The sequence below is a fragment of the Chlorocebus sabaeus genome, chromosome 26, assembly GCF_047675955.1.
Source record: "Chlorocebus sabaeus isolate Y175 chromosome 26, mChlSab1.0.hap1, whole genome shotgun sequence".
NCBI lineage: Eukaryota > Metazoa > Chordata > Mammalia > Primates > Cercopithecidae > Chlorocebus > Chlorocebus sabaeus.
Window position 1 is genome coordinate 50611722 of NC_132929.1, and position 27122 is coordinate 50638843.

Here is a 27122-nt window from a genome sequence, read left to right on the forward strand (position 1 = left end):
GAAATTGCTTGAACCTGGGAGGCGGAGGTTGCAGTGAGCCGAGATCACGCCATGGACTCCAGACTAGGTGACAGAGCGAGACTTCGTCTCAAAAAAAAAAAAAAAGAAAAAAAGCAGTGTCCCTAGAACCTGGGTCCCCTGGGCCAATGCCTCATCCTCATAATAAACTTGTCCAGCCTTAGGAGGGAGGTTTTCTGTGCCTGGATTCAGGCAGATATGTTTCCTCCAAAGGACAGCTTTGGAAGGATGGAAACTCAGGCCTCCTAAGGAAGGCAACGGGGGTTATTGGGAAGGCCAAGGTTTATCTCTGCATGAGGAAGTCTCAGCTGCTTGCTTGATGGAATCCCCAAGAGCCTGCTCTCCTGTGGGTCAGGAAGGGGCAGAAGTCACAGGGGAGGCCTGTTCTGGCCCCTGGTTCCCTGAGTCTTTGATATCTGTGGGCCTGAGCTTGGCACTCAGCCAACAGGCCCCTGGCAACAAGATGACAGGGGCTAGTGTGGCCTCTTGGCTTCTCCCTGTTTCTCCCTAGAGACTCTCAGCCCCCAGCACTGGTTGGATCTCCCTGGCCACCTTCCCTGAAGGCCCCTTTTCCCCTGCTTTCACCTCTCAACCCATCCCCACAGCTCAGTGAGACCCTGCACCCTGCACCCTGGATTCATGCCAGGCCTCAGTGACCCCACGGCCCATGCCCTTTCTGCTTGGTCCCATTGCCTGCCAGGTGCCCCCAAGTGCTGCTTCCTGTTTGTGCCACTATTAAGAGTCTTTCCTAGTGATGACTCCCACCACAGCCTCTTTCCCGAGCAGAGCAGGCGCATTCCTTAAGGGCCTGGTGGGGATGGTGATGACAGGGCCAAAGGACAGCTCCCAAAGCTGGAAAGCCGGTCACTGTGGAAGGCCTGGAGGTGCTGTCAGCAAGGGAAGCTGCCCTGCCCCTCTTCTAGCAGCCAGCTCAGCCTGAGCACCTGCTCTGCAGGAAGTAGAAGGGGACTTTGCTGGAAATCTGCCTTTAATCTTGGCTTCCTGTTTTCTGCCCTGGGGGACTGCCCAGACTGTCCGAGTTTCAAGCTATTTCACACCAGCTTCTCTAAACTGTCATCTCCGTGCAAAGAGGCTGGGGGAGGGGAGGAGGCTGGGTGGAGGGAGGAGCAGCCCTTCCTTTCCCAGGGGACCCCGTAAGTGTATAAATGCACATACATGTGCATAAGCTCTGGACTGCTGGAGGCCAACCCAACTTTGCATGGAGCTAGCCCATTTGGCGCTTGTGTCATCAAAATGCAACCAGAAGCTTCTGTCTGGTTCCCCACATCCAGGAGTGGGCCTCCAACCTCTCCTCTCTTCTCTGTACTCCTGGGGCAGGCCCCATAACCAGGCAGAAGGCCTAGCCTCAGAGAGCTCGTGCTCAGTTCCCAACACTGCCTTGACTCCACGTTTCGCAGGCATCCCAAACTCAGTTTGTCCAAAACCGAACTCCTGAGTGTTCCCCCAGCCTGGCACTCTCCTCAGGTTCTCCCATCTCACACCATCTCCCCAAGTGCTCCAGCCACACCTGAGGACTGAGAAGTCATGTCTGATTTCTCCTGTGGCCTCACTCCCCACAAACAACCCCTCATGGAGAGCTGTCCTGGGACTTGCCTTTGTCCATTCACTTCTCTATCCCGCTGCTTCCACCAGGGCTAGACCTGTCAGCCCTGGTCCAGGCCATGCAACAGCCTCCTCACTAGGGCTTTGACCTTTGATCCTCACTCTTTTTTTTTTTTTTTTTTTTTTGGAGACAGGGTCTTGCTCTGTTGCACAGGCTGAAGTTGCTCACTGCAGCCTCCACCTCCCCAACCCAAGTGATCCTCCCACCTCAGCCTCCTGGAGGCTGGCTAATTAGAAATTAGAAATTTTTTTGTTGTTGTTGTAGAGACAGGGTCTTGCTGTGTTGCCCGGGCTGGTCTCAAACTCTTGGCCTCAAGTGATCCTTTTGCCTCAGCTTCCCAAAGTGCTGGGATCACAGGCATGAGCCACAGCACCCGGCTGACCTTCACTCTTTATCACATCACTACCCTGCTTATAAACATCTTTCAATGGCTCCCCATTGCTCATATGATAAAACTCAAATTCCTGTAATAAAAATCTCTGGCCCACAACACCCTATAGGATCTGTCCTTTCCTGGAACACCACTCCCCCCTGCTTGCCAGTCTCATCACCTTGGCCTTCTGGCTGTTCCTTGAGCCACTGAGGCTTTCTGTGCCTGAGGGTCTTTCACTGTCTTCCTCTCCACCTGGAATACCCTCCCCCACTCCTCCCACACTGGCCCAGACCTCTTCCTGAGGTCTGGAGGCTGAGCTCTGCCGCCCTAGTCCTCTCTCATCCATGTCTCCATGTCTCTCACCCATGGATGAAGATAGCTCATTGCCTTCACACATGTGTCTGCTTGCTCTCTTTATTTCCATATCCTCTTGGACAGGAACCTTGGCAATCTTGCTCACCCCTTCATCTCCAGCATCCAGAACAACGCCTAGTGTAGCGGGTGACCGGTAGTGCAGAGGTAAAAGAATTTACCGAGGCCGGGCGTAGTGGCTACTGCCTGTAATCCCAGCACTTCGGGAGGCCAGGGCGGGTGGATTATTTGAGGTCAGGAGTTTGAGACCAGCCTGGCCAACATGGTGAAAACCATCTCTACTAAAAATAAAAAATTAGCTGAGCATGGTGGCACATACCTACAGTCCCAGCTATGTGGGAGGCTAAGACAGAATGGTTGAATGCTAGAGCGGGAGGTTGCGGTGAGCCGAGATCATGCCACTGCACTCCAGCCTGGGCGACAGAACAAGACTCCATCTCAAAACAAAACAAAACAAAACAAAACAAAACAAAAAACTTGTCAAGACAGTTGTAGATAAAGGCAGATTTATTAGAAAAAGTAGGAAAATACATTGCAAGAAAGTAGAAGAGAAGCTGACTGCCAGGAAACAAAAGGTTGTTGGAGGTTTTATAGAATAATGTTATGCTATCTGTTGAGAAGGTTTTTGTGCAGTATCGACAACGCCGAGGGTGCAGTGAGCTAACCTGCAGGAGTCTGGTGATAGTTGGGCACAGGAAGATTGTGAATTGCTTGCACAGGAGAGCTCTCTGCAATGGACATGAAGAGAGCTATGTCCTGGACATGAAGAAAGGCAGACTAATAGCTTATCGAATTTCTCTTTTTGCTTTCCCTTGCTCCCACCGACCTGACTCCCTTTCCCTAATTAGCACTTCACACCTAGCACTTAGTAGGTGCTCAATATGCATTTGTTGAGAGAACGAATGAGTGAATGAATGAATGATGACATTAGAAGTTATTTGGCTCTTCCACCAGAGGACAGGTCTGTGGGAGTGGGGCCCTTTATCGATTTGTTTATGGTTTTATCCCCAGTGCCTGGAGTACAGGAAGATTAAAAAATTTATTTCACTCTGCTGAGAAGAGGTGGAGCCAGGATTCAAATGCAGGTCTATTTGACTCCAAAGTTCACAGCTGGGCCACAGCACACCCAGGGGAAAAAGTCAAGTGTATTTGGGGATAAAGAAAGGTTGGTGACAAAACTGGAACAGGGATTAGAGTATTTTCCCCAAATCCCTAGTCCTTTCTTTCCCATTCTGCTAGCTGATTCAGCCAGAGGAGAGGAGATGTCAATTTCTTCCTCCCAGAAGCCTTTGCAGAGCTGCTGAAGTGCTTTCTTTTAGGCTGAGAGGCGGCCCCCCATCCCACCCCATATTATCATTCCATCTTGACCTCAGAGGAAAGAAAGGGAAACCAGCTCTGCTGAGCACCCTTTCCACTCCCTCACCCCCGGCCGTTATCTTGCTGAATCTGCACTATCTATCATGAGAGAAGAGTATTTTGAGTCTGATCTTACAAAAGAGGAAACAGCTCAGAGACCTTAGGTAACTAGCCCTAAGTCACACAGCTAGTAAGTGAACGGGTTGAAATTTAATTTGGAGACTTCAACCCCAAATTCATCTTTTTTCTATCACACCACACCTATCACTGAAACTCATGGCTGTCTCCTGAAAGGACATCCCTCCCCAAAGGGCTGGCTTCAGCTGGGAAACCGGCCTAAGGGTGCCCTGGGTCAGAGGGCCAACCTGTGGTTTTGGGGGCAGCTCCTGCTCCTGGCATCCGAGGCTCTTTAAAACAACTGCAGCCATACTGTCTCCCAGCTCTGTCTCCCACAGGGCTCTTTGCCCTCGTCTCGCTCCCTTGGGCCTCTTCATGCTTATTTTGTGTTCCAAGACTTTGTCAGCATGCCCCACTTCCTCCCCACCAACCCCAAGAGTGCCTCTTCCCTCTGTCCACATAAGCCTGACCCTTGCTTCAGGGTCTAGTCCCTAGAAAGTCCCCCACCTTCACCTCCTCCCTACGCTGGATTCTCTGGTCTCCTCCTCATCACTGTATCCCCATTCTGTTTCCCAGTCTCGCCCTCATCACTGTACCCCCATTCTGTTCCCCCGCCACCCTGCACTCTCCCACCTGCGTCATGCCTGAGCACGCTGTCCTCTCCTGTGGCTCAGAGCAGGTCATCTCCCTGCTTCTTGTTAACAATGATATAACAGCCCTTGCTTAACGGAGGGCTCCTCACGTGCCAGCTACGGCACACTAAGCACTTTAAATGTATTAACTAATTTCCTCCCCTCCCCACAAAAACTTAAGAAGTCGGTGCCATTATATATCACCTATTTTACCAAACGGGAAACTAAAGCACAGAGAGGTTGAGTAACTTGCCCAAGGTCACAGAGCTGCTGACAACTTCTTTATTGCCTCCAGGCTGAACATAAACTCCAAGAAAGTCCCATGAGGCTCTTTAGATCTTTTTTGCCCCTGTTGTTTGCAGGAACCCATCTCCCACCACTCTCCCCCACCCACACTGCAAGCGGCAGCCGCCTGAGCTATTTTTAGATCCCAGAAGCCACCAAGCTCCCTCCGCACTCCCCGCCCTTGTGCGTGCAGTTCCCTCTGCCTGGTCCCGGCTCTGTGAGGTCTCCCCGTTAGCCCTCGCTTTCCTTCTGCCTCCTGGGAACCGTGTCCGCCACCTCTCCACTTCGATCAATTATTTCCTTGCGATTGTCTGTTGGCCTGTCAGCCTACCCCCACCCGACCGAGAACGCCTTGACGGTAGTGAAATGATCTTGCCAATAGACTCCAGAGCAGGCTCCGCCACGATGTCAGCGCCAGGAAATGTTGGTGAATGAATGAATGAAGGCTTTCTGCTGGGAGTCAGGCCCACTCTCCACAAACAGACCTGAGGAGAGGGGCCCAGGCCCGGCCCCCAGCATTTCGGCAGCAGGAGAGCTGCGTCCAGAGAAGGCTGGGAGGTTGCTCCCAGGCCGGCTGGTGTGCGCTGTGGGGGAGACCCTGGAGCCTTCAACGTAGCCAGGCAGGCAAGTGGGGGCAGGGCGTGGGCGCAGACACACCCCCCGCAGTGCCCCCGGCGCCCGGCAGGGGGCGCCGCCCCGCCGGCCCACGCCCCGCCGCGCGCCGGGCAGGCCCCCTCGCGCAGGCGCGCTGCCGCGGGCGGAGGATCCGGGCCGCGCTTCCTCTCGCCAGGCCTGCGAGCTTCCTCCCAGCGGAGCCCCGGGCGAGCCGAGGTTGGCCGCCGCCACCGAGCCCGCTGCTGCCCTCCCGCTCCTGCCCCACCCGCGCCTTGCCCGGGGGATCCTGCCGGGGCGGGGTCCTGCGCCGCCGTCGGGGCCATACCCCGGCCCGCCGTCCCTCCCGCCCCAGCCAGTCTCTGGCCGCCGGAGCCCGCGGGGCGTGGAGCGCGAGGAGCCTCGCGGCCGGGATCGAGCGTCCGGGGCGGCCCCCGGCAGCCAGCGCGACGTTCCAAAATCGAACCTCAGTGGCGGCTCTCGGAAGCGGAACTCTGCCGGGTCCGCGCCGGCTACATTGTTTCCTCCCCCCGACTCCCTCCCGCCCCCTTCCTCCGCCTTTCTTCCCTCCGCTACCCGGGCCCTGCGGCCGTCCCCCTGCCTCTGCCTGGCGGTCCCTCCTCCCCTGGCCTCGCACTCGTACCTCTTTGTACCGTACCCCCTGGGGACCCCTGTGCCCCTCCCCTCCCCCCTGACCGCATGGACCGTCCCGCAGGCCGCTGATGCCGCCCGCGGCGGGGTGGCCTGGACCGCAGTGCCCCAAGAGAGGTGAGTGCCCGGCCGTCCCGGAGTGTCCCCTGGAGGGAAGAGGGTGGAAGTCGCGCGTCTGGTCTCTGTTGCTGCCACTGTCGCGTCCATTCCCATTCCCCCCTTCTCCCCCCTCTCCCCTCTCTCCTTTACTCCCTTGCAAGGGTTTGAATTCTCCCAGGAGCCACTGTCAGAACCCAAATGGGAAGGGAGTGCACGAGGGACGTACTGCCCTGCAGCTCCACGGACTTGTCTTCTCGGGTCATCCCGAGTCCCCCCTCTGTGGAGCTCAGAGTAGGAGGTGGCTGGAGTCTGGAGGAAGAGGATCCGTATGGGCCAGGTCCCTAGAGAGAGTGCTGGACTTCCCTGCCCCTGTCCAGGACCTCCCTGCAGGTGCCCTGACTTGCTTGGTTCTGATCCCTCCCTCATTATCCCACCGTGACCCTGCGGGCTGCAAGCAAGCCCAGGGCCCAGCCACCTCGGGTGGGCAGTTAGAAGCCCAGGTCGTGGGATTGAGTCTGTCACCCTTGGCCTCTCAGAAGACCAGGCGTAAGCCGAGGGACCTCTGACCTTTGGGTGGGAAACTGGGCAGGCCTTCCGCCCGGGTGGAGGTGACTGAGCGGGTGGAGGTGACTGAGCGTTAGCACCATGCCCCCACCTTCTGGCACCCTGGGGCACCCATTCTCCTAGGCTCTTTGTGGTCCTGACCAGGTGTCAGGAAGGGGTGTGTCCAGCCAGCAGATTTTTGGAGCTTAACTACCAGTTCACTTCCCCGCCCATTTTGTACACCCGCGAACCAAGGCTCAAAGGGAGAAGTTGCTACCCCAGGCCCCTAGTGGAGTTAGGCTGGCTATCCTTTCATCCCCAGCTCTGCAGGGCTGGATGGCTGTGGGTGGAAGGAAACCAGGCAGGCACCTTCACCCACTGGGTATACAGGCCCCCCAGCCTGGCCCTGGGGGGACTGTTGGTTGAGCACGTGCTTCCCTGCAGAGGGCTGGAGGGAGTGAAAGGGCTTCCGGCCCCAGCTGTGGCTGGGTCAGCTAGCAGGAGATGTGGGGAATGTGTGGTGTGGGGCCATCTATGTGGTGTGGCAGGAAGGCCGGGTCCTGGCCCCGGCTCTGAGTTGAAACAACCTGGTGGTCAGTCCTGACCCAGGGCTCCCCACACCTATGGCCCAGCTGGCACAGGAGCAGCCAAGTTCAGAATATAAATGGGGTCAGATGGGAACCGTGGAAGCCCTGTCTCCACTGGCAGCAGGCTACAGAGTGGGGACACCCAGGGGGCCTATTTCAAGCTCCTAGTACCCTGGCCGTTCCAATGTCTTTCTTGGTTGTGGCCACAGCAGGAACAGGGCAAGGGCAGCAGGGGTGAAGTCGGGGCCTGGCAGGATCCTCTGGCCCAGGAGAGCAGGCAGTGCCCTGGAGGGTGTTGAGTGGTGTCTGGGCTCCCTTGGAGCTGCTGGCAGTTTTGTCCTGCTGGGTCCCTGCTCACAATTTAGGTTTTTTGTTTTTTCAGTTTTTTTCTGGCTGTCCTGACATGCACAGTGGAGGGGACCCAGATGTCCTGGGCCTGTGAGACTCCCCTCACATGGCCCCACACCAGCCCTAACTTCCTTTCCAGCCTGAGGGACTTAGGGCTGGAGCCTGACATGGTTGGCTCCCTCCCACCCCAAGCCAGCCTTTTAAATTTTTATTTTATTTTAATTTTTACCAACTGTGAGCTGTGAGGGTGCGACCCAGGGTCCAGGGCTTTTGAAGAAAGGAGTCTGGCTTCTGGCTAGCACGTGTGCGGGGATGTGCTTTTCGTTCATTCTGAGAGGGAGTGAGCTTGGTGCCCTCCTCCCTCTCAGAAGCGGCTGCTCTTCTCTCTGCATTGGGTCGGGGCAAGGAAAGACCAGAAAATATTCCCATTTACCACTGCAAGGGGGCCAGACCCCAAAAGGCTGAGCCACACCGAGTGGCCTACAGCAAGGGTTGGAAAGTTTGGGGACAGAATGCAGCTTCCTCCAAACAAATATAGGTAGGGGTTGAGGCCCATGATCCACAGTGTGATGTGGCTGCCCCCCAAAGAGGGCAGACCTGTCTGGGTGCTGTTCTGGGCTCCATCTTTTGAAGGATTTTAAAACCTTGACAAGTCGTCTTCAAAGAACCAAGGATGTTGATTGAGTCTGGGAAAGAGAAAGTAGAGACAGATTCTCCTATGTCTGAGGGACTGTCCCAAATGAGAAAGGCATCCCGTGGCAGAAGTTGTCCCAGACACCTGGGCCAGAGATAGGGAGCAGGCAGGTCCCAGGGAAGTGAATCTGAGCTCGTTCTAGGGAAACTGAATGTACTCATTTTCTTGATTTAGAAAATAACAAAACAGCGCTACAGGAAATTTAGAAAACGAAACAAAAATCACCCACTATTTCTTCAGCAGGCAGTGACTGTGTTAGCATTTGGAGTTCCCTGCTGGTCTTTTCCCTGTCTTTTTCCTTCGTCGCCGTTGTCACTGGAGTGTGTGTACCGTGACACCTTTTTTCATTTAATACTGCGTCTGTGGGCATTTTCTCATGGTGCTACATGGTCTAAGTAACGTTGCTTCTAAAAAGCTACAGAATATTCCAGGCTGGCCTGCTGCAGCGCCATCACCCATACACTGGAGCGTGTGCATTTTTCCCCTCTGTTGCTGTTGTGGTTGTCATTACTGTGAGTCCCAAAAGCAGCCAGGGTGTTAGAGAGCACGGGCAACTTGGCACCCAACTGAATATGGGTTCCAGGCTCAGACATGCCACTTAGACCCAGGGTGGAGGGACCTTAGGTCACTGACCTGCTGAGCTGCCTTTATATAAATAACAGGATGGTGACACCTACTTTAGAGGAAGGTGTAAGGACAGTGTCAACTAACCAAGGGACTCTAAAGTGCCTGGCACAGGCCTTCCTCCACTCCCTCTATGAGTAGGACTGGCATTGTTGAAGGAGTGTCCACTGCTGGCTGCCTCAACCTGTGGGGAAGGTGCCTGGGCCACGAGCCAACGTTGGCTGACCACTCACCTGGCAAAGAGGTGGTCTCTGCCTGGGGAGCCCCTCTGAAACCCCCTGGCCCTGAGGTTCTAGAATACTATGGCCAGTGCCCTTCCCTGGCCTCCGCCCTCCCCATTACCATGTGATTGCCTGGCCTACAGCATGGGGCTGGCCCTGGGAAGATGGGCTGCTGGTTAGGGTCCAGGACCCGACTCCACCCTTTCCCCTTCCAGTCTCCCAGCATCAGAGCTGAATAGACAAGGCATCTTCTCTCTCTTTTTTTTTTTTTTTTTTTTTGGTGAGATGGAGTTTTGCTCTTGTTGCCCAGTCTAGAGTGTGATGGCGTGATCTTGGCTCACCACAACCTCCGGCTCCCGGGTTTTAGTGATTCTCCTGCCTCAGCCTTCCAAGTTGGGATTATAGGCATGTGCCATCACGCCTGGCTAATTTTGTGTTTTTAGTAGAGACGGGGTTTCTCCGTGTCAGGCTGGTCTCGAACTCCCGACCTCAGGCGATCTGCCCACCTCGGCCTCCCAAAGTACCAGGATTACAGGTGTGAGCCACTGCGCCCGACCGACAAGGCCTCTTAAGAGCCTGGCTGCCTCCCGACTCCCAGCTCTGGCTAGGTCAGCCCAGTTCGGCATTTTCCCAGAGGAAATAGAGGCCTACTTAGCCTAAGACTTAGACAAGGAACCCAGGCATCCCGAACCCCAGCCCGAGAACAGCCATGCCAGCCTCATCTTCCCACCCTGTCCCAGTAGCCAAGGAAGGGAAGGAGGCTGGGAGATTGAGGGTAGGGGGATTCTGGAGCCTCCCAGAGCTTCTCAGGAGGGAGTTGGACACATCAGGAAACTCATGTGTTAGCCTCCCCCTTCTCAGCAGGTGTTCCCCAGGTCTAACCTGAGTGTGTTTCACTGTGACACACCTGCTTCCTCTTGTTCTGCTTTTATGGAGACCAGAGTAACTGGGAGTGCCCTCCTACAGCCACCCTGTGGGCAGTAGCAGGACACCGGTCTCTGCTTGGCAACCCTGGGCCTAGGAGACTGTAGCCCCAGATGACCCTAGGGTGGCCCAGGACTAACCTAGGGAAGGGGTCCTCCGCCACGTGGCCCATTCAGTGCAGAGGTCCCTTGGGCACACGACCTCAGACTCCAGCTGCCATACTCTGGCCTGTGGAGTGTCTCCCTCCTTCCTGCTCTTAGTGTAAGGGAAGTGGGCATGACAGCTGCCCTCCTGTCCCACAGCTTGGGATGGGATGAGGTCACAGGGTGGGGTCCGTCCCAAGATGCTGGCCTGGCCTGGCTCAGATGAGAGCCCTTTGGATGTTTCTCAGTTTCCCCCGCCCTTGGTTGGGGACAGGATGGGTGGAGGAGCAGGCCACCCCCAGCGCCCGGCAGGGAGCACTGCCTCCCTTCCTCCTCCCCTCTGGGTCCCCTTCATCCAAGGGCTGGAAATAGAATCCGCTAAGTAATGATTAAAGTCAAATTCAGACCTAAAAATAAAAAGCTGGTGAAGGAAGAGCTGGTGCTCCCTGCATGACTGAGGGGAGAAGTGAGCAGGGAGAGGCTGGCTTTGGGTGGCTGAGCCCCTGCTCCTCGGGATCAGGAGTACTCCACCAGTTGAGGGGGTGCTCCTTTATCTACCATGACGTGGCCCATTAAGTGTAGACAGCACCAATCAGGGCAGACTGGCAGGACCCATTAGAAAAAAAAAAAAAATCCCATTTTTCCCATGGGGAAACTGAGGCCCAGAAAGGATAAGTGGTTTGTCCAGTGACTATTTGAGAGTTCCCCTCAGCAGGCCCCCAGGGACTGGAGGGCCCTATGCAGCCCAGCGTGCCCTTTCTGCCTGCTCAGTTTCTCTTCCTGGTTTTAAGGTGCTAAGATGAAGGCAGCTTCTCATCACACACTAGCTGTGCACACACCCTCCAACCGCAGCTTCCCTCCACCCCTCCTTCTGTGGTCTGGGCCCGGAGTCGAAGGAACAAGTAGAAGAGGCTGCTTGGTGCCTCCCTGGCTGTCCTGATCATGGTATGGTTGTAAGCCTTGTGGGCAGGTGAAAACCTGGGCATAATCTGCCCCCCTTGGACCCTGGCTGCTGCTTCTCAGCCCAGCCTGACACCTGGTCCTCATGCAGACTCGCGCGTCTATCTGCAGCTTGTGCTGTCCATGCTGCAGGGAGACAGGAGGGAAGGATGAAGAACAAACCCTGAGAGCGCCTCTGCTGGCGGGTGGAGGAAACCAGGAGTCAGTGAGGGGAGGCCTGTGGTTCTCACTTCCTGGCAGGGCTGGTAGGAGCTCTGAAGCTGGGGCTGTGCGTGGGCTGGGGCAGCCTGGAGGGCCTCCCGGAGGGGAAGGGCCTGTGAAAGTCAAGAAGCGTTTGAAGAAGAAGCATGGTAGGGAGAGAGGTCCTTCTTTGGAGTTTCTGCCCTCTCTGGGGCTGCTGGCTATTTTCTGTGTGTCCCTCGACAGACTCTTGGCCTCTCTGAGAGGCCGGGGTGTGCAGACAAGCAAGAAGTGGGCACAGAAGAACTTCTGCTTCCCAGAGCAGAACAGCCAAGCTCTGGGCAGACCTTCCCTTGGTGCCCCCCACCTATCCATTTTCAGGATGTCATCTGTCCTGCACAAGGAAAGGTGGGAAGAAAGGTCCCCTAACCAAGGTTCAGACAACTCTGAGCTCAAGTCCCCGCACAGCTTGTTCCTCCTCTGTGAGAGATCACCAGTCCTTGCCCCATGGGGTGTTTGAAGGATTAAGTAACTAATGCAGTGCCCCAAACCCGGCTGGGTCAGTAGGCTGTAACTCCCGTGCTCTCATTCTGCAGCCCTTCTTGCTAGAGCAGTGTGTTGGTAACGGCCTCATCTCCCTTAAGTAGTAGCAAGTCTGTCCTTTGTGTTGGTCCCCACAGCTTTACCTTCTGAGCTGTGTGTTCTGCGGGTCGTGGTTCTGAAGTGGGGAGACCAGAAATCTGGGGGCCAAAGTTCTAGACAGCTCATGGGCCTCCAGCCGTCAGTCTCCCCACCTAGAATGTGGCCAGGAGACTTTGGGGTGAGGGACAAGAACATGACTTTGAAGGGTTCGTTGAAGGTTAGTGCTGAGAGGCTATATGTAAATGCAGACAAATGAAGATGCAAAGACCACATCCTGTGCTAAGGGGGTGGAGGAGCAGAGGCCTGGGTTAGGGCCCTGGGGAGGCCCAGAGTCCCCATTGCCCAGCACACGTAGGTAATTAGGCTCCTGAGCGGTAATTAGAAACCTTTCTGGGCCAGGAATGGCAGCCTCAAGCCGCAGTGGTGCCTGGGGAGGAGGCTCCCCATTAGCCTGCTCTAACCCCAGCCCCCACCTCTCCCAAACCGCTAGACGGGATTTCCGGTCCTACTGAACCATTGGGGGCAGGAAAAAAAAAGCCAGTGAGTTGCTGTAATTTGGTATTTATCCATTAAATCCACCCCTCTCCTTTGGTCAGGGTGCTGACGGGAGCCCCGGGACGGGGGTAGGGCAGCGTGCACTGGAGCCAGAGCAGACATTCTTCTGTTCCTTCGTGACCCCCCGGGAGGTGTAGACATCTCCAAGGTCCTGGCGCCCAATTCTGCTGCTGCCCACCCTGAGACACCTATGCAGTGGGGGTGCTGAGGGACCACCAGCACAGGCTGCAGGGGTCAGTAGAAGCCCTCCAGCACCCTTCCTTGCCTGATGTGCAGTGGGGAATGTCACAGTGCCTCAGCCTGGTGTCCTCTGCAGAACCAGAGGTGGGGCTGATTTTATTGCTGCCAAACTTGCCCAACTGCTGGTGCGTGCCCCGCCCTCCTCAGGTGCACTGTCCTTTGGAGGGGCGGGCCCAGATCTGAAACTTAATTCTGCCTGTATCTGTACTATGACCTGTAGGCCCTGCTCAGAGGCTCCCTGGGCCCCTATCCTGAGCCTTCTTCAGTCTTCATTAACTCGCTCTGTACCACAGTTTGCAGTCTTAATCCTGGTCTACTCCAAGGCACCCCTCTCTCAGTCACTTTCCCCTAAAAGCCTTCTAGCTCCTGCTCCCCTCACCCTTCTTCCTGGAAGCCTTCCTGGGTAGCCCCTGTCTCAGTCTATGGAGGCACTGAGCACACCAGGCCGTGGTTGACTATCCAGTAACCAGGAGGACAGGAGCCAGGTCTGCATTTTATGGGGGTTCCCAGCATCCAGCCCTGGCCTGTGCACAGAGAAGAGGCAGGTGAATGGTGACCTTGGGTCCCCAAAGGCAGGATCTCCTGAGTCCTTTCCTTCTCCACCCGGATATCCTGGCCCACCAAGCATGGCTCTGGGCACACAGGAAAGCTTCCAAAACACTGGCTCAAAGAATGAGAAGGCAAGGTGGACCTTGCTGTTGCCTGTTGCCTGCAGTGGCTGTCCCCATCCCCCAGAGCATCCAGCTGGGTCCTGTGGCAGCACCAGAGTCTCCGGGGGCCATGGCCCTGAGTTCCCCCAGGTCTTTTGTGCACTTCCCTTTTCAGTGGGTATTTTTAGCTGGGTGTAAACAGTTACTGAAGGCTCCCACGCCCCATTAGGCGGCAGAGTTTTGGCAACGGGGGAAGGGCAAGGGAGCCCCTTGACCTCCCCTGGCCCTCAGCACATGCCTGGCCTTGGGGGTCTACAGCTGCTTCCAGGGTAGGAAAAGGGCAGCCTGGGAGTTTCTGGGCTCCCAGTTCTTTCTCCCCACTCCTTGTCAGCCTGGGCTCCCAAGAAAGGCCTGCCTGAGGCTGCAGCCACTGACCTCAGCGCTTGGGCACAATGCCAGCCTGTTCCCAGGACCCCAGCACAAGGGCTGCTGGGAGTCGGGTTTGAGGCAGGAAGTCAAAGTGAAGCACTGGTCCTGCCACATCCCAAGCCCCTTGTCCCCTAGCCCTGCGGGAATGGGGTGACAGCTGCTGTCCCTTTGGGGTTAACTGTAGTCCCCTTGGTTATGAGACCTCTGTGTGGTACAGCCATGTACCACAAGCCTGACATCCCCTTTTGTTCGTTGGTTCATTCATTCATTCAGCACTCATTTCCTGAGCAGCCACTTTGGGCCCAGCCCATGCAGACGTGAATCAGATCCTCACTTTCCCCCTGCAGAGCTCCCAGTCCACCCTAAACCACAGGCCACAACCAGTGAGGTTCTCACTGGAGCACAGGGATGTGTGAGAGGCCTTGGAGGCCTCGGCACCCAACACAGCTGGGGACCCAAGGAAGGCTCCAGGGAGAGGTGGTTTACAAAAAGTTTCTTATTTCCAGTTTCATTTTAAGGGAGAAGGTAATAGATGCATGTGGCTTTAAAAAAATAATACTTTTTTAAAAAGCCCAGAAGGACAGAATAGCAAATGAACAGTAAAAAGTAAGTTTCCCTTGAACTTGATCTCACTTGCCCTTCCCATCCTAGAAGCAACCTCTGTTACCAGTTTCCTCTGTCTTTCCAAAGATAATCAAGGCATATTTGAGTTTAGGGAGGTATTGTATTAATACCTCTTTAAAAACACAACTTGTAGTATTCCATAGAGAACCTGCACCTGGCTTTTTTTCACAGCCTGTTATGTTGAGTATTTCAAACCTACCAAAAAGTTGAAGTAATAGTATAATGAATATTCATATATCCTTCATGCAGATTTGCGAGTTCTTAACATTTTGCCACATTTACTCTAGTTCTTCTTTTATCTACATAGGCGTTTGTGTGTATTTTTTGCTGATTTGAGTGTTAGTTGTACGCATTGTATCTTTCACCGTAAGAACTTTAGCGTGTATCTCTTACATAATCACGTCATGATCACACTTAAGAAAATTGACATGAATTCCATATTATCTGTTATGTCCATTTCCCCTGTCCCCAAGTGATTTTATAGCTGTTCCCCAACCACCCCTTGATATAGAATTCAATTCCAGATCATTCATTGAATCTTGTTGTCATGTTTCTTTAGTGTCCTATTTAATCTAGAACATTCTCCAGCCCTTTTTTTGTTTTGCTCTTTTATGATATTGACATGAAGAGTCCGGGCCAGTTGTTGTGGATTTGTCTGATTGCTTTTCCCTGGTTGGAGTCAAGTGGAACAGCTCTGGCCGGCACACCCCGCTGGGTGATGCAGAGTCCTCCTCCAGGAGGCACTTAGTGTCCACGCGTCGCCTTGCTGGTGATGCTTCACTGGATCACTTGGTTCCAAGGGTGTCTGCATGTCTCCGTGTAGAGCAGGTGCTTCTTCATCTTTCCGATTAGCCTGTGGGATGGGACTTGGAAGCTGTGTCTGTTCTGCTCCCCTGGCAACTTTTTCTTCAATGACTTGAGCTGGTGTTTTGCCATTTTCCATACTCTATCATGGGGAGTGTTCAGTATCGGCACCTAGAGATCTCCCTTGGCCCCATCACAGCTAGAGCTATGCTGTCCCCTTTTAGGGACATCTTGTAATTTATCCACCCAGCCCCCCACTGAGGGACATAAGGGCTGTCTCTCCATCATCTCCTGCTACTACAGACAGCACTGGAGGGACTGTCCTGCTGTATTTTTTTTAAGGCATGGGTGCTCCAGAAGCAGTTCCTCAGCTGCACCCCCAAGGTTGAGTGGAAGTCCCTTGGTAAAGAAGGAGGAGAGAGTGGGAAGGGAATGGCAAGGCGGGGAGGGAGACAGGGCACAGGTGTCCTGGAAACGGCAGATGGGAAATAGGTCTGGCTAAGGTACCAGAAGCCAGCAAGTCCCAGAAAGGTCAAGTGACTTTCCCAAGGTCACACAGCAAGTTGATGGCAGAGCCAGGTGCTGGACTCAGAGCCTCTGACACCCAGGACGATGTTCCTGCACTGCTCCATAGAGGAGCCTGACTCTTAAGTTTAAATAACCCCAGGAAAGACCCCCTCTCTGTGCCTGAGCCCTGCTGAGCTGTGGAAGCCTAAGTTTGCAGTAGCTCCTCCCAGCCACTCTGGCTCTCAGCCTCTGACCTGGAGTGGGAGGGTGGTCTCACCTTCTGGAGATGTTTTAAGAAGGGGACCCCAGCCGAAGCACTGGCTGGGAGGCCACTGAGCCATCTTGGCTGCGGTCTCTGACGTCAGCACTTGGGCACAATGCCAGCCTGTTCCAGGACCCCAGCACAAGGGCTACTGGGAGCCAGGTTTGGGGTAGGAAGTCAAAGTGAAGCACCGGTCCTGCCACATCCCAAGCCACTTGTCCCCTAGCTCTGTGGGGGTGGGTGATAGCTGCTGTCCCTTTGGGGTTAACTTTGGAGTTAACTGTAGTCCCATTGGTTATGGGACCTCAGTGTAATGTAGCCAGACTGGATTCCCCCTTTTGTTTGTTCATTTATTCATTCCTTCGGGGGCCTCATGACCCCACCAGGGAGGAGCCGTCCAAGAGGGTTAGCAGCTCCCACTGTGGCAAGGCATGCACCATTCTGGTGCTGAGAGCCCAACTCCAGTCCTCACAGCAGCCCCCAGAGCCAAGGGTTATCACCAGTCCATTGCACAGATGGGGAAGCTGGGTGCTAGAGTCACAGCCAGCAGAGTAAAGGTGATGAGTTTAGCCTTCTTCCCTGTTTCAAGACCCTCTGAGGCCTTCAGAACCCAGCTCCTTGAGGCGGCCCACCCTGACCACTCCTAGGCTCACCCTTCCCTGAGTGCTGCCCCTGTGCCCCTCTTGGCTGCTTCTCCCTCCTCCCTCCTCCTTCCTCTCTCTCTTCCCCCTAGGCTAGTGTGGTCCCCATGGCAACTCCTGGGGCCTGTCAGGCAGGGAGGCACGGGGCTGTGGGGAGGGCTGGCTCAGCAGCTCAGGAGTTTGACACCTGAGTGGGACAGGATGCTCACTCAAGGTGTGGTCCTAGGGACGCCCGCCTTGCCCCTGTGGGCAAGAACCCCAAATGGGAACTTGGGGTTCTCATCTGCAAAATGGGGATAATAATAGCTTCTCTGTCTCAGAGTTGTTAGAGGATATGATGAGCCATAACGTGCCAAGGACAGGGCCTGGCACAGAATAAGTGCTCAGAAAACAGGGCCTGTTATTATTTTTATTATTATCATCAAGGCAGTGGGGAGGCGGCGGTGGCAGCAGCTGTAGGCCAGGAAGGGAGTGTTTGCAAACTGACAGCTGGAAGGGTGACTAACAGCGCAGCAGCCTCCGCGCCCCGCTGTGGTGGCAGGGAGTTTGGGGAGGAAGAGGGAGGCATGGGGATATGGAATGCTAGCAGGGCCCCTATTCAGAAGGACCTAAAGGTTGGGGGCCCAGCCAGCCCTAGTGGGACCCTAATTCAAGCTCTGTCACCCCTAACTAGCTATATGACTTCAGGCAAATTGTTCAACCAGTTGAGCCTCAGTTTCTGCTTCTGTAAAATGGGGGTAAGAGGGTTAGAAGAGCTCATAATCCTCCTTCCCTCCCCGCCACCCCCACCCCCACAGCTTACAGTCCACGGGAGGCAGGGGCAAGGGGTCCCTGCCATCCCTACCTCCACAGCTTACAGTTCACGGGAGGCAGGGGCAAGGGGTGGTTCCTGTACTCAGTGGTGACTGAGTCATGTGGATGGAGGCAGGTTTCAGGCTCATCCTCCTTGAGCCTCAGTGTCCCTGCCTAAACAGCAGGAGTTGATGGCCTGGCCTCTGGGAATAGGAAGGGCCTGTGTTCTGGGAGAAACAGAAGCTCTTTCGTCCAGGGGATGGGGCAGGGGCGCACCAGATACTTCCAAGTTCAGGGTTTCTTTCCAGCCCCTCCTCAGCCAGCTTGCAGGGGATCCCTGTCCTCCCCTTCAGTGTAAGTAAGGGATGTGAGACTTAGAAGGGTTGAGTCACTCACCCCAAGTCACACAATCAACAGAGCCAAGTATTAAGCCCAGGCCTGACTATAGAGCCAGGTGTGTGACCTGGAAGTGTTGGTTCTTCCTGGCTGTCTCCTCCCCAGCTCCTTCTGCTCTCCATGATCACATGCTCCCCTGCTGAGGCCCCATCACCCTCAGAATCAAACCCTGGTTTGCAGTGGAAGGCCCCCTGCTGCCTGGCAGAGTTTATGCCAGGCCCACTTGAAACCATCCCCTACAGTGTCCCCTGAGCAGCGGTGCTCAGGGTGGACTCTGGAAGCATGTGGGGTCCTAGAGCCCCAGATGGGCAGGGTCTGCCTCCCCCCTTCCGTCACCATCGGCTTCCACTCGGGCCAGTTTCTCACACTGTGCCGGTCCCCTGCCTGACACTGTTGCTCAGACTGCTGCACCAACTTGGGTGCCTTCCCTGGCCCACCCTCTGCCTGTCTAAGCCCTGCAATCTTCAGGGCTCAGCCCCAGAGCTCCCCCTCCAGGGAGCCTGCCTAAGCTCTGCAGTCCCTGCCTACTTTGCACCCCCAGCACTTTGCACTAAAATGTCTTCTCCCATGCCATTGCACTCCAGTCTGGGCAACAGAGCAAGACTCCATCTCAGTAATAACAATAATAATAAAATAAAATGTCTTCTTCCATTGGGGTAGGTAGCAATATTTGTGACTGTCAGGCTAGCCCCCAGACCTCATCCATTGTATCAAAGAGCCCAGCAAAGAGGCTCATGGAGAAGTTTCTCTTCTAACACACTGTGACCACAAAGATGCCACTGGCCCTTTCTCAGCCTCAGTTTCTTCACCTGTAGAAAGGAAATAGTAGTTCCAGCCCCTGTGCTTCCTGAGACAGGTCCAAGGGGGCCCTGGGCTGGGACTACAAAGTATGTGTGTGCAGACGGGTGGGTTGCTGCTCTTAGGGAATTGGGTTGGCTAGGGTAGCTTTTTTGGGGAGTCAACTTTATTGAAGTAAATATACGGTTGACCCTTGAACAACACAGGAGTTGAAGGCATCAACCTCCTCCCTGCAGTCAAAAAAGCGTATACTAACTTTTGACTCCTCAAAAACTTTACTACTAATAGCCTTTTGTTGTCAAAAAGCCTTGTAGATAAAGTTGACACTCATTTTGTTTGTTACATATATTATATACTGTATTCTTACAATAAAGTAAGCTAGTGAAAATAAAATGAGAAAATCATATGGCTGGGTGCAGTGGCTCATACCTGTAATCTCAGCACATTGGGAGGCCAGGGCAGGCGGATCACGTGAGGCCAGGAGTTTGAGACCAGCATGGCCAATATGGTGAAACCCTGTATCTACTAAAAATACAAAAATTAGTCTGCTGTGGTGGGCACGCCTATGATCCCAGCTACTTAGGTGGTCGAGGCATGAGAATCACTTGAACCTGGGAGGCAGAGGTAGTTGCAGTGAGCCATGAGTCACCCCACCACTGCACTCCAGCCTGGGTGACAGAGTCTCACTCTGTCTCAAAAAAAAAAAAAAGAAAAAAGAAAATCATAAGGAAGAAGAAATATATCTACTGTTCTTTAAGTGGAAGGGGATCATTATGAAGGTCTTCATCCTTCACATTGAGTAGGCTGAGGAGGAAGAGGAAGAGTTGGTCTTGCCATCACAGAGTTGGCGGAGGTGGAGGCGGAGGAGGTGGAAAGGGAGGCAGAAAATGCAGGCACACCCGGTGTAACTTATTGAAAAACATCCAGCCATGTGTGGTGGCGCATGCCGATAGTAACAGCTACTCAGAAGGCTGAGGCAGGAGGATTGGCTGAGCCCAGGGGTTTGAGGCTGCAGTGAGCTATGGTCACGTCACTGCACTCCTGCCTGGGCAACAGAGTGAGACCCTTTCTCAAAGAAAAAAGGAAAAAAATCCATGTGTAACTGGACCTGCGCAGTTCAGACCCGAGTTGTTCAACCGTCAACTGTACACCAAAAACTGTGCCGATCACAAGGGTACAGCTCAGTGAACTGTCACAGAGTGGACCCACTTCATGATTTGGCTCAGATAGACAACCAACCCCACAGATCCCCTTGCATGCCTTCTAGTCTCCCTGTCCCAAGAGCAGCTATCCTGACAGCATGGATTAGTTTGGCCAGATTTTGAACTTTATTCATATGGAATTACATAATATGTACTTTTCTGTGTCTGGCTTCTTGGTTAACATTTTATAGATAGATAGATAGATAGATAGATAGATAGATAGATAGATAGATAGATTTTTTTTTTTTTTTTTTTTTTTTGAGACGGAGTCTCCCTTTATCGCCCAGGCTGGAGTGCAGTGGCCGGATCTCAGCTCACTGCAAGCTCCGCCTCCCGGGTTTACACCTTTCTCCTGCCTCAGCCTCCCGAGTAGCTGGGACTACAGGCGCCCGCCACCTGGCCTGGCTAGTTTTTTGTATTTTTTAGTAGAGATGGAGTTTCACCGTGTTAGCTAGGATGGTCTCAATCTCTTGACCTCGTGATCCGCCCGTCTTGGCCTCCCAAAGTGCTAGGATTACAGTATTTATTTATTTAGAGGCAGGGTCTCACTCTGTCACCCAGGCTGGAGTGCAGTGGTATGACCTTGGCTCACTGTAGCTTTGACCTCCCCAGGCTCAAGCGATCCTCCCACCTCAGCCTCCTGAGTAGCTGGCACTAAAAGCACGCAGCACCGCCCTCAGCTAATTTTTGTATCTTTAGTAGAGACTGGGTTTCACCATGTTGCCCAAACTGGTCTTGAACTCCTGGGTTTAGGCCATCTGTCTGCCTCAGCTTCCCAAAGTGCTGAGATTACAGGTGTGAGCCACTGTGCCTGGCCATCATTATGTTTCGAAATTTATCAGGATTGGCCAGGCACGGTGACTCATACCTGTAATCCCAGCATTTTGGGAGGCCGAGGTGGGTGGATCACCTGAGGTCAGGAATTTGAGACCAGCCTGGCCAACGTGGTGAAACCCCATCTCCACTAAAAATACAAAAATTAGCCAGGTGTGGTGGTGCGTGCCTATAATCCCAGCTACTCAGGAGGCTGAAGCAGGAAAATAACTTGAACTCAGGAGGTGGAGGTTGCAGTGAGTCGAGATTGTGCTATTGTACTCCAGCCTGGGTGACAGAGCCAGACTCCGTCTCAGAAAAAAAAAAAAAAAAGCAAGGAAAAGAAATTCATCAGCGTTATTTAATGGTTGGAGTTTGTGTTGGAGTTTATTTGATGGTTGGAGTTTGCTGCCGTTCGTAGTCCCTTTTGTGAATATGCCACTGTTTATCCATTTTCCTCTGGATCGGCATCTGGGCAGCTCCCAGTTTGAGGTTTATTACTAAGCATGCCGCTTGTAGCCCTCCTATGTCTATCTAAGTGGACACATGCCCTGTGTCCTCTTGGTGTGTACCTAGAATTGGGGTTGGTATACATTTAGAGATGCCCAGGCAGGCTTTTGCAGGTGAAGGACCCGAGGGCCCACAGCATAAGGGACTTTCCCAGATCACACAGCCCCTTCTTAGAGCTGCCCCAGGGCCCTTTTCCCCACAGAACAGTAGCTAGAACTAGGCCCGGGGCTGATGGGGCCAATGGGCAGGTGACCATAGTCCTGCTAGCCCTCTAAGCCCCCTTGGCTCCTTTCTGTCAGTCCTGGAAGGGCCCCTGTGGCCTTAGGGTTGGTGGCTCCCTCTGTCCCTGGGGGTCCTCAGCCTTCATGCTCCTCTACCCAGTACCGTCAACCTGCCAGGACTGGAGAGAATGGCCCGTGTGTCAAATGCCAGCACAGGACGCTCTTGGCACCTGTTTATGCCCAGTGAGGAGCCAGATCTCAGCAGTTGGGGGGCATTTCTTCACACCCCTCCTCATTCTTCATTCTCTTCCCCACAGGTCTAATGGTACCAAGTGACGGGTTGGCTTTACTGTGACTCGGGGACGCCAGAGCTCCTGAGAAGATGTCAGCAATACAGGTACCACAAGGGTGAGGGTCTGGGACATGCAAGCATTCCCACCGGCCCCGGTGGGGTGCTTAGTGGAGGAGAGAGGATGCAGCTTAGATCAACCCACTCCCCTTTTTCCCAGCACTCAGTCAGACACAGGCCAGGGGAAGTGGGAGAGTCTCAACAGGAAGGGACCCAGGGCTCGTTCTCCGGGCAGAGCACCTCACCCAGGCTCACAGAGGCCAGCTCAAAGGCTGTGACCACGAGGGTGTCCGGGCAGGTGGCTGGAGGGGTCCCAGGCTGCACCTGCCCACCTGTCACCTATCCTGCAGGCCGCCTGGCCATCCGGTACAGAATGTATTGCCAAGTACAACTTCCACGGCACCGCCGAGCAAGACCTGCCTTTCTGCAAAGGAGACGTGCTCACCATTGTGGCCGTCACCAAGGTAATCAGGTGGCGCCCACCCCACCCTCTCACTGCTGGGCCTTCCCTCTGCAGGGGGAGGTGGGCCTGAGAGCATGTCTGGGCTGCCCTCTCCCCAGGACCCCAACTGGTACAAAGCCAAAAACAAGGTGGGCCGTGAGGGCATCATCCCAGCCAACTACGTCCAGAAGCGGGAGGGCGTGAAGGCGGGTACCAAACTCAGCCTCATGCCGTGAGTACTACAAGGAGGGGTTGGGGAGGGAAGGGGCCCTGGTCCTCCTGGAGAAGCATCAGGAACAAGCAGGGAGGCCAGAGTGAGGGGCTGGGGTGTTGGGGAGGGCTTCAGGAGGGAGGTATAGGGCACGGGTGTGGGACCTCACAGACCAGGACTGGGAGCAGAGGCAGGAGGGTGTCGAAGAAGGGACAGGGAGCAGAAGAGGAGGGCCTCAAATGCCTGACTGAGCGAGTGTGAGCCACGGGTGCCAAGCAGAGGGAAACCCTTCAGAAAGGGGAGCAAGAGTCAGTACCTTTGGGCCACCGTGACCTCCGGCCCTGCTGCTCCCCAGTTGGTTCCACGGCAAGATCACACGGGAGCAGGCTGAGCGGCTTCTGTACCCGCCGGAGACAGGCCTGTTCCTGGTGCGGGAGAGCACCAACTACCCTGGGGACTACACGCTGTGCGTGAGCTGCGACGGCAAGGTGGAGCACTACCGCATCATGTACCATGCTAGCAAGCTCAGCATCGATGAGGAGGTGTACTTTGAGAATCTCATGCAGCTGGTGGAGGTGAGCTGGGGGGTATCCATGGATCCTCACTTCCACCCTCACACACCCTAAACCCATCTGGGGCCTTTGCACATAGCCCTGGCTTCTAGCTCCAGCCCCACTGCTTCTGCCTGGTGACCAGGCATGTGGGGCGACTTCTGTGAGCTCTCGTTTCCTCACACCTTGGTGGAGCAGCTGCTGTGTGCCAGGACTCACCTCTACCCCACAGTGCCACCCCGAGGAGGGGAGCCTTATCCTCATTTTATAGACCAGGAGTCGACGGTTCAGAGCAGTTAGGGGACACACCTGAGGTCACACAGCTATAATTTGGTGCCAGGAGTGGATTCTGAGTCTGTCTGATCCCAGAGCTAACTTTCCTCCAGCCACTCACAGACCTGCATACCCAGAAGTGTGTGCAGAAGCATGAGCCATGCGCCTTGATCGCCAGGGCCCCTGAGGCTCTCGCACCTGCATGGACAAGCCCACGGGTCCCTGCAGCTTCCCAGGCCCGCTCTGCCAGTCCTGGCCAGGCCACACCTGGCATCCAGTAGCCACAGACAGCCTCCCGTGTCCCTCTGTATTTACTCTCATCTTCCTCCCCTGCTGGCCTGGCTTGGCCTGTGGCAGGTGAGGGTGGGGTCCTGGGCACTCCTGGCTAGAGGCTGGTGTCAGGACTGAGCCATGGGTTGCCCTCTGCATTGGATACCTGTGGGGTCCAGAGTGGTAGCAACAGCTGAGTGTCCAGCAGCCACATGTAGGGTGGCATGGGAAATGGGCCATACGTCATAATCCGGGACTTCCCTAACCCCTGCCCTACCAGAAATGGGGAGCCCTCCCCACTCAGTGACTCCAGGCTGGGCGGGGCCGGCCTCTGCCGCCCCCTGGTGGTCAGGCCTGGACGGTGCATATGGGGCACCTTGGGCTGTCCCTGAGCACCCTGCCCCCCACACCCTGCAGCACTACACCTCAGACGCAGACGGACTCTGTACGCGCCTCATTAAACCAAAGGTCATGGAGGGCACGGTGGCGGCCCAGGATGAGTTCTACCGCAGTGAGTGCACCCCACTCCAGACCTCTTGCCCACCCACCTCCTCCCACGCAGGCTTCCTGGCACTGCCCTCATCCAGGAACCTCCAGAGAACCCCATGTGCTTGATAGTCCAGTCAGCCTCTGTCATCCCAGCCATGTCCCTAGCAGCCTCCAGGCCCTCACCGGCCCCTCCCCACAGGTGGCTGGGCCCTGAACATGAAGGAGCTGAAGCTACTGCAGACCATTGGGAAGGGGGAGTTCGGAGGTGAGCTGGGCTGGGCTGCCTGAGGGGGGGCGCCAAGGGACTCAGAACTTGGGAACAAGCCGACCTCTCTGCCCCCAGACGTGATGCTGGGCGATTACCGAGGGAACAAAGTCGCTGTCAAGTGCATTAAGAACGATGCCACCGCCCAGGCCTTCCTGGCTGAAGCCTCAGTCATGACGTGAGTTGGAGCGGGGTAGGGGGGAGGTTGGCCTAAGCTAGGAGTGAGGCTCCGGCTTCCCCTTTCTGACCACTCTTGTCCTGCCCCAGGCAACTGCGGCATAGCAACCTGGTGCAGCTCCTGGGCGTGATCGTGGAGGAGAAGGGCGGGCTCTACATCGTCACTGAGTACATGGCCAAGGTGGGCACCTGCTGAGACCTGGCACTCAGGTTTTCCAACTGCCCCGAAACCTCCACTGTGCTCTGGGGCCCCTGTTCCCTCGGTCCCCCGACCCCAAGTGAGCTTTGAGGTCACCAGGGCTGGGCTTTTGTCCTGGTTTACCATTTATTGACTGTAACCTTGGACAAATCATGTCACCTCCAAGCCTCTGGGAATCACATCTGGGAAATGGAGATAATAACAGCTTATCTCAGAGATTTGTGAGAGTCAAGGGATAAGGCAGGAATAACACACAGCAGTGTCCAGCACGGATGTCCCCACTCCTTCCCTGTCTCACACCTCCTTGGAGTGTCAACACCCACCCGGCCCCAGCCTGCTGTGTGAGGGCTGCAGGGCACATCTGACCTCTGGGCCTGGTTTGTCCTTCCTTCTCCCAGGGGAGCCTCGTGGACTACCTGCGGTCTCGGGGTCGGTCAGTGCTGGGCGGAGACTGTCTCCTCAAGTTCTCGCTGTGAGTGAAGCAGCCTCTTGGATGGGTAGGGTTTGAGGGGTACCCTGCCCTGCTATGGGGGCCCCAGTCTGAGGGGACGTGTGCCTGGCCTACCCCCAGAGATGTCTGCGAGGCCATGGAATACCTGGAGGGCAACAACTTCGTGCATCGAGACCTGGCTGCCCGCAACGTGCTGGTGTCTGAGGACAACGTGGCCAAGGTCAGCGACTTTGGTCTCACCAAGGAGGCGTCCAGCACCCAGGACACGGGCAAGCTGCCAGTCAAGTGGACAGCTCCTGAGGCCCTGAGAGAGAAGGTGGGGCAGGCCTCCCCTGGGGCCTACAGAGGTGGGCAGGTGTCCTGGGTCACTCTCCACCCCTAGAGTCCCGGGATCTGACGCTGCTTTTTCCATCCACATGGCAGAAATTCTCCACTAAGTCTGACGTGTGGAGTTTCGGAATCCTTCTCTGGGAAATCTACTCCTTTGGGCGAGTGCCTTATCCAAGAATTGTAAGTATAGGTACTGGGATCAGGGTGGCTCTTGGAGCAACGGAGGGGTTGGCAGGGGCATGAGCCTCCTTGGGCCCTGCCTCCCCAGTCAAGGCCTGGAAGCCTCAGGCCTGCCCTGGGGAGCTCACAGACCACTCTCCGGGCCTGGGTCTGGGGCAGAGCTGATGGGCATCCCTGAGAGGCTGCTGGGTAGATGTCTTCTCTGGGGCCAGGCCCTGGACTGACTCCTGCCATCCTCCTGGCCACAGCCCCTGAAGGACGTCGTCCCTCGGGTGGAGAAGGGCTACAAGATGGATGCCCCCGATGGCTGCCCGCCTGCAGTCTATGAGGTCATGAAGAACTGCTGGCACCTGGACGCCGCCATGCGGCCATCCTTCCTACAGCTCCGAGAGCAGCTTGAGCACATCAAAACCCATGAGCTGCACCTGTGACGGCTGGCCTCCGCCCGGGTCATGGGCCTGTGGGGACTAAACCTGGAAGATCATGGACCTGGTGCCCCTGCTCACTGGGCCCGAGCCTGAACTGAGCCCCAGCGGGCTGGTGGGCCTTTTTCCTGCGTCCCAGCCTGCATCCCTCCGGCCCCGTCTCTCTTGGACCCACGTGTGGGGCCTGGGGAGCCCACTGAGGGGCCAGGGAGGAAGGAGGCCACGGAGCGGGAGGCAGCGCCCCACCACGTCGGGCTTCCTTGGCCTCCCGCCGCTCGCCTTCTTAAGAGTTTTATTCCTTTCCTTTTTTGAGATTTTTTTTCCGTGTGTTTATTTTTTATTATTTTTCAAGATAAGGAGAAAGAAAGTACCCAGCAAATGGGCATTTTACAAGAAGTACGAATCTTATTTTTCCTGTCCTGCCCGTGAGGGTGGGGGGGACCGGGCCCCTCTCTAGGGACCCCTCGCCCCAGCCTCATTCCCCATTCCGTGTCCCATGTCCCGTGTCTCCTCGGTCGCCCCGTGTTTGCGCTTGACCATGTTGCACTGTTTGCATGCGCCCGAGGCAGACGTCTGTCAGGGGCTTGGATTTTGTGTGCCGCTGCCACCCGCCCACCCGCCTTGTGAGATGGAATCGTAATAAACCACGCCATGAGGACACCGCCGCCCGCCTCGGCGCTTCCTCCACCGAGCCTGCCTGTCCTGCCCGGTCGTCCCTCCCATGCCATCTTGTCCATCCCCCTGTCTCTGTGAGTGGGGCTGGGTGGGGAGCATGGCCGGGAGATGTAGCCGCCGCTTTGTGTCAGCTGCACGAGTGAGTGTCCTGTGTTTGCCCTCGGGGAAGTGCTCACCACCCACCCCACTGTCCAGCTACCGCCGAGCCCAGCTCTGGAGCCCCGTCCACAGGATGCTGCCTGGGGGTTCCAGCTGCCTCCCCTGGTGTGGTGTTCAAGCCTGCAGCACAAGGAGGGCTAGAGCCAGGGATGGGAGGGAGCCCAGGCCTGCACAGAAGGGAACGGGATTCTAGTCAAGCCCCCTGTGCGAGAGAGAAAAAAAGCAAT

At 55.5% G+C, this 27122-nt stretch overlaps 2 protein-coding genes across 3 annotated transcripts in view; both read left to right on the top strand.

The window, feature by feature from the left end:
- The window catches only part of PPCDC (phosphopantothenoylcysteine decarboxylase), a 357482-nt gene that overhangs the window by 59626 nt on the left and 270734 nt on the right, over positions 1–27122 (top strand). The gene's annotated exons all lie outside the window — the stretch shown is intronic.
- CSK (C-terminal Src kinase) lies at positions 5540–26752 on the top strand. Of its 2 annotated transcripts, XM_038010177.2 has the most exons (14): positions 5816–5890; positions 6105–6157; positions 21767–21846; positions 22149–22262; positions 22360–22472; positions 22807–23026; positions 23963–24056; positions 24234–24299; positions 24378–24477; positions 24567–24657; positions 25074–25147; positions 25247–25442; positions 25550–25636; positions 25885–26752. In XM_038010177.2, the coding sequence occupies exons 3-14, from the start codon at positions 21832–21834 to the stop codon at positions 26065–26067; spliced, it is 1353 nt and encodes a 450-aa protein (XP_037866105.1). In that variant the 5' UTR covers positions 5816–5890; positions 6105–6157; positions 21767–21831; the 3' UTR covers positions 26068–26752. The 2 variants fall into 2 exon arrangements, with proteins under 2 accessions (XP_008014063.1, XP_037866105.1); XM_008015872.3 differs by having other exon boundaries at positions 5540–6157.

What these genes read in the sequence shown, in the direction of transcription:
- CSK (XM_008015872.3), top strand. An exon ending in TGGGAAGGGGGAGTTCGGAG is followed by an intron (nt 24,300 to 24,377) that starts GTGAGCTGGGCT and finishes CTCTGCCCCCAG; the next exon opens with ACGTGATGCTGGGCGATTAC. An exon ending in TCACTGAGTACATGGCCAAG is followed by an intron (nt 24,658 to 25,073) that starts GTGGGCACCTGC and finishes TCCTTCTCCCAG; the next exon opens with GGGAGCCTCGTGGACTACCT.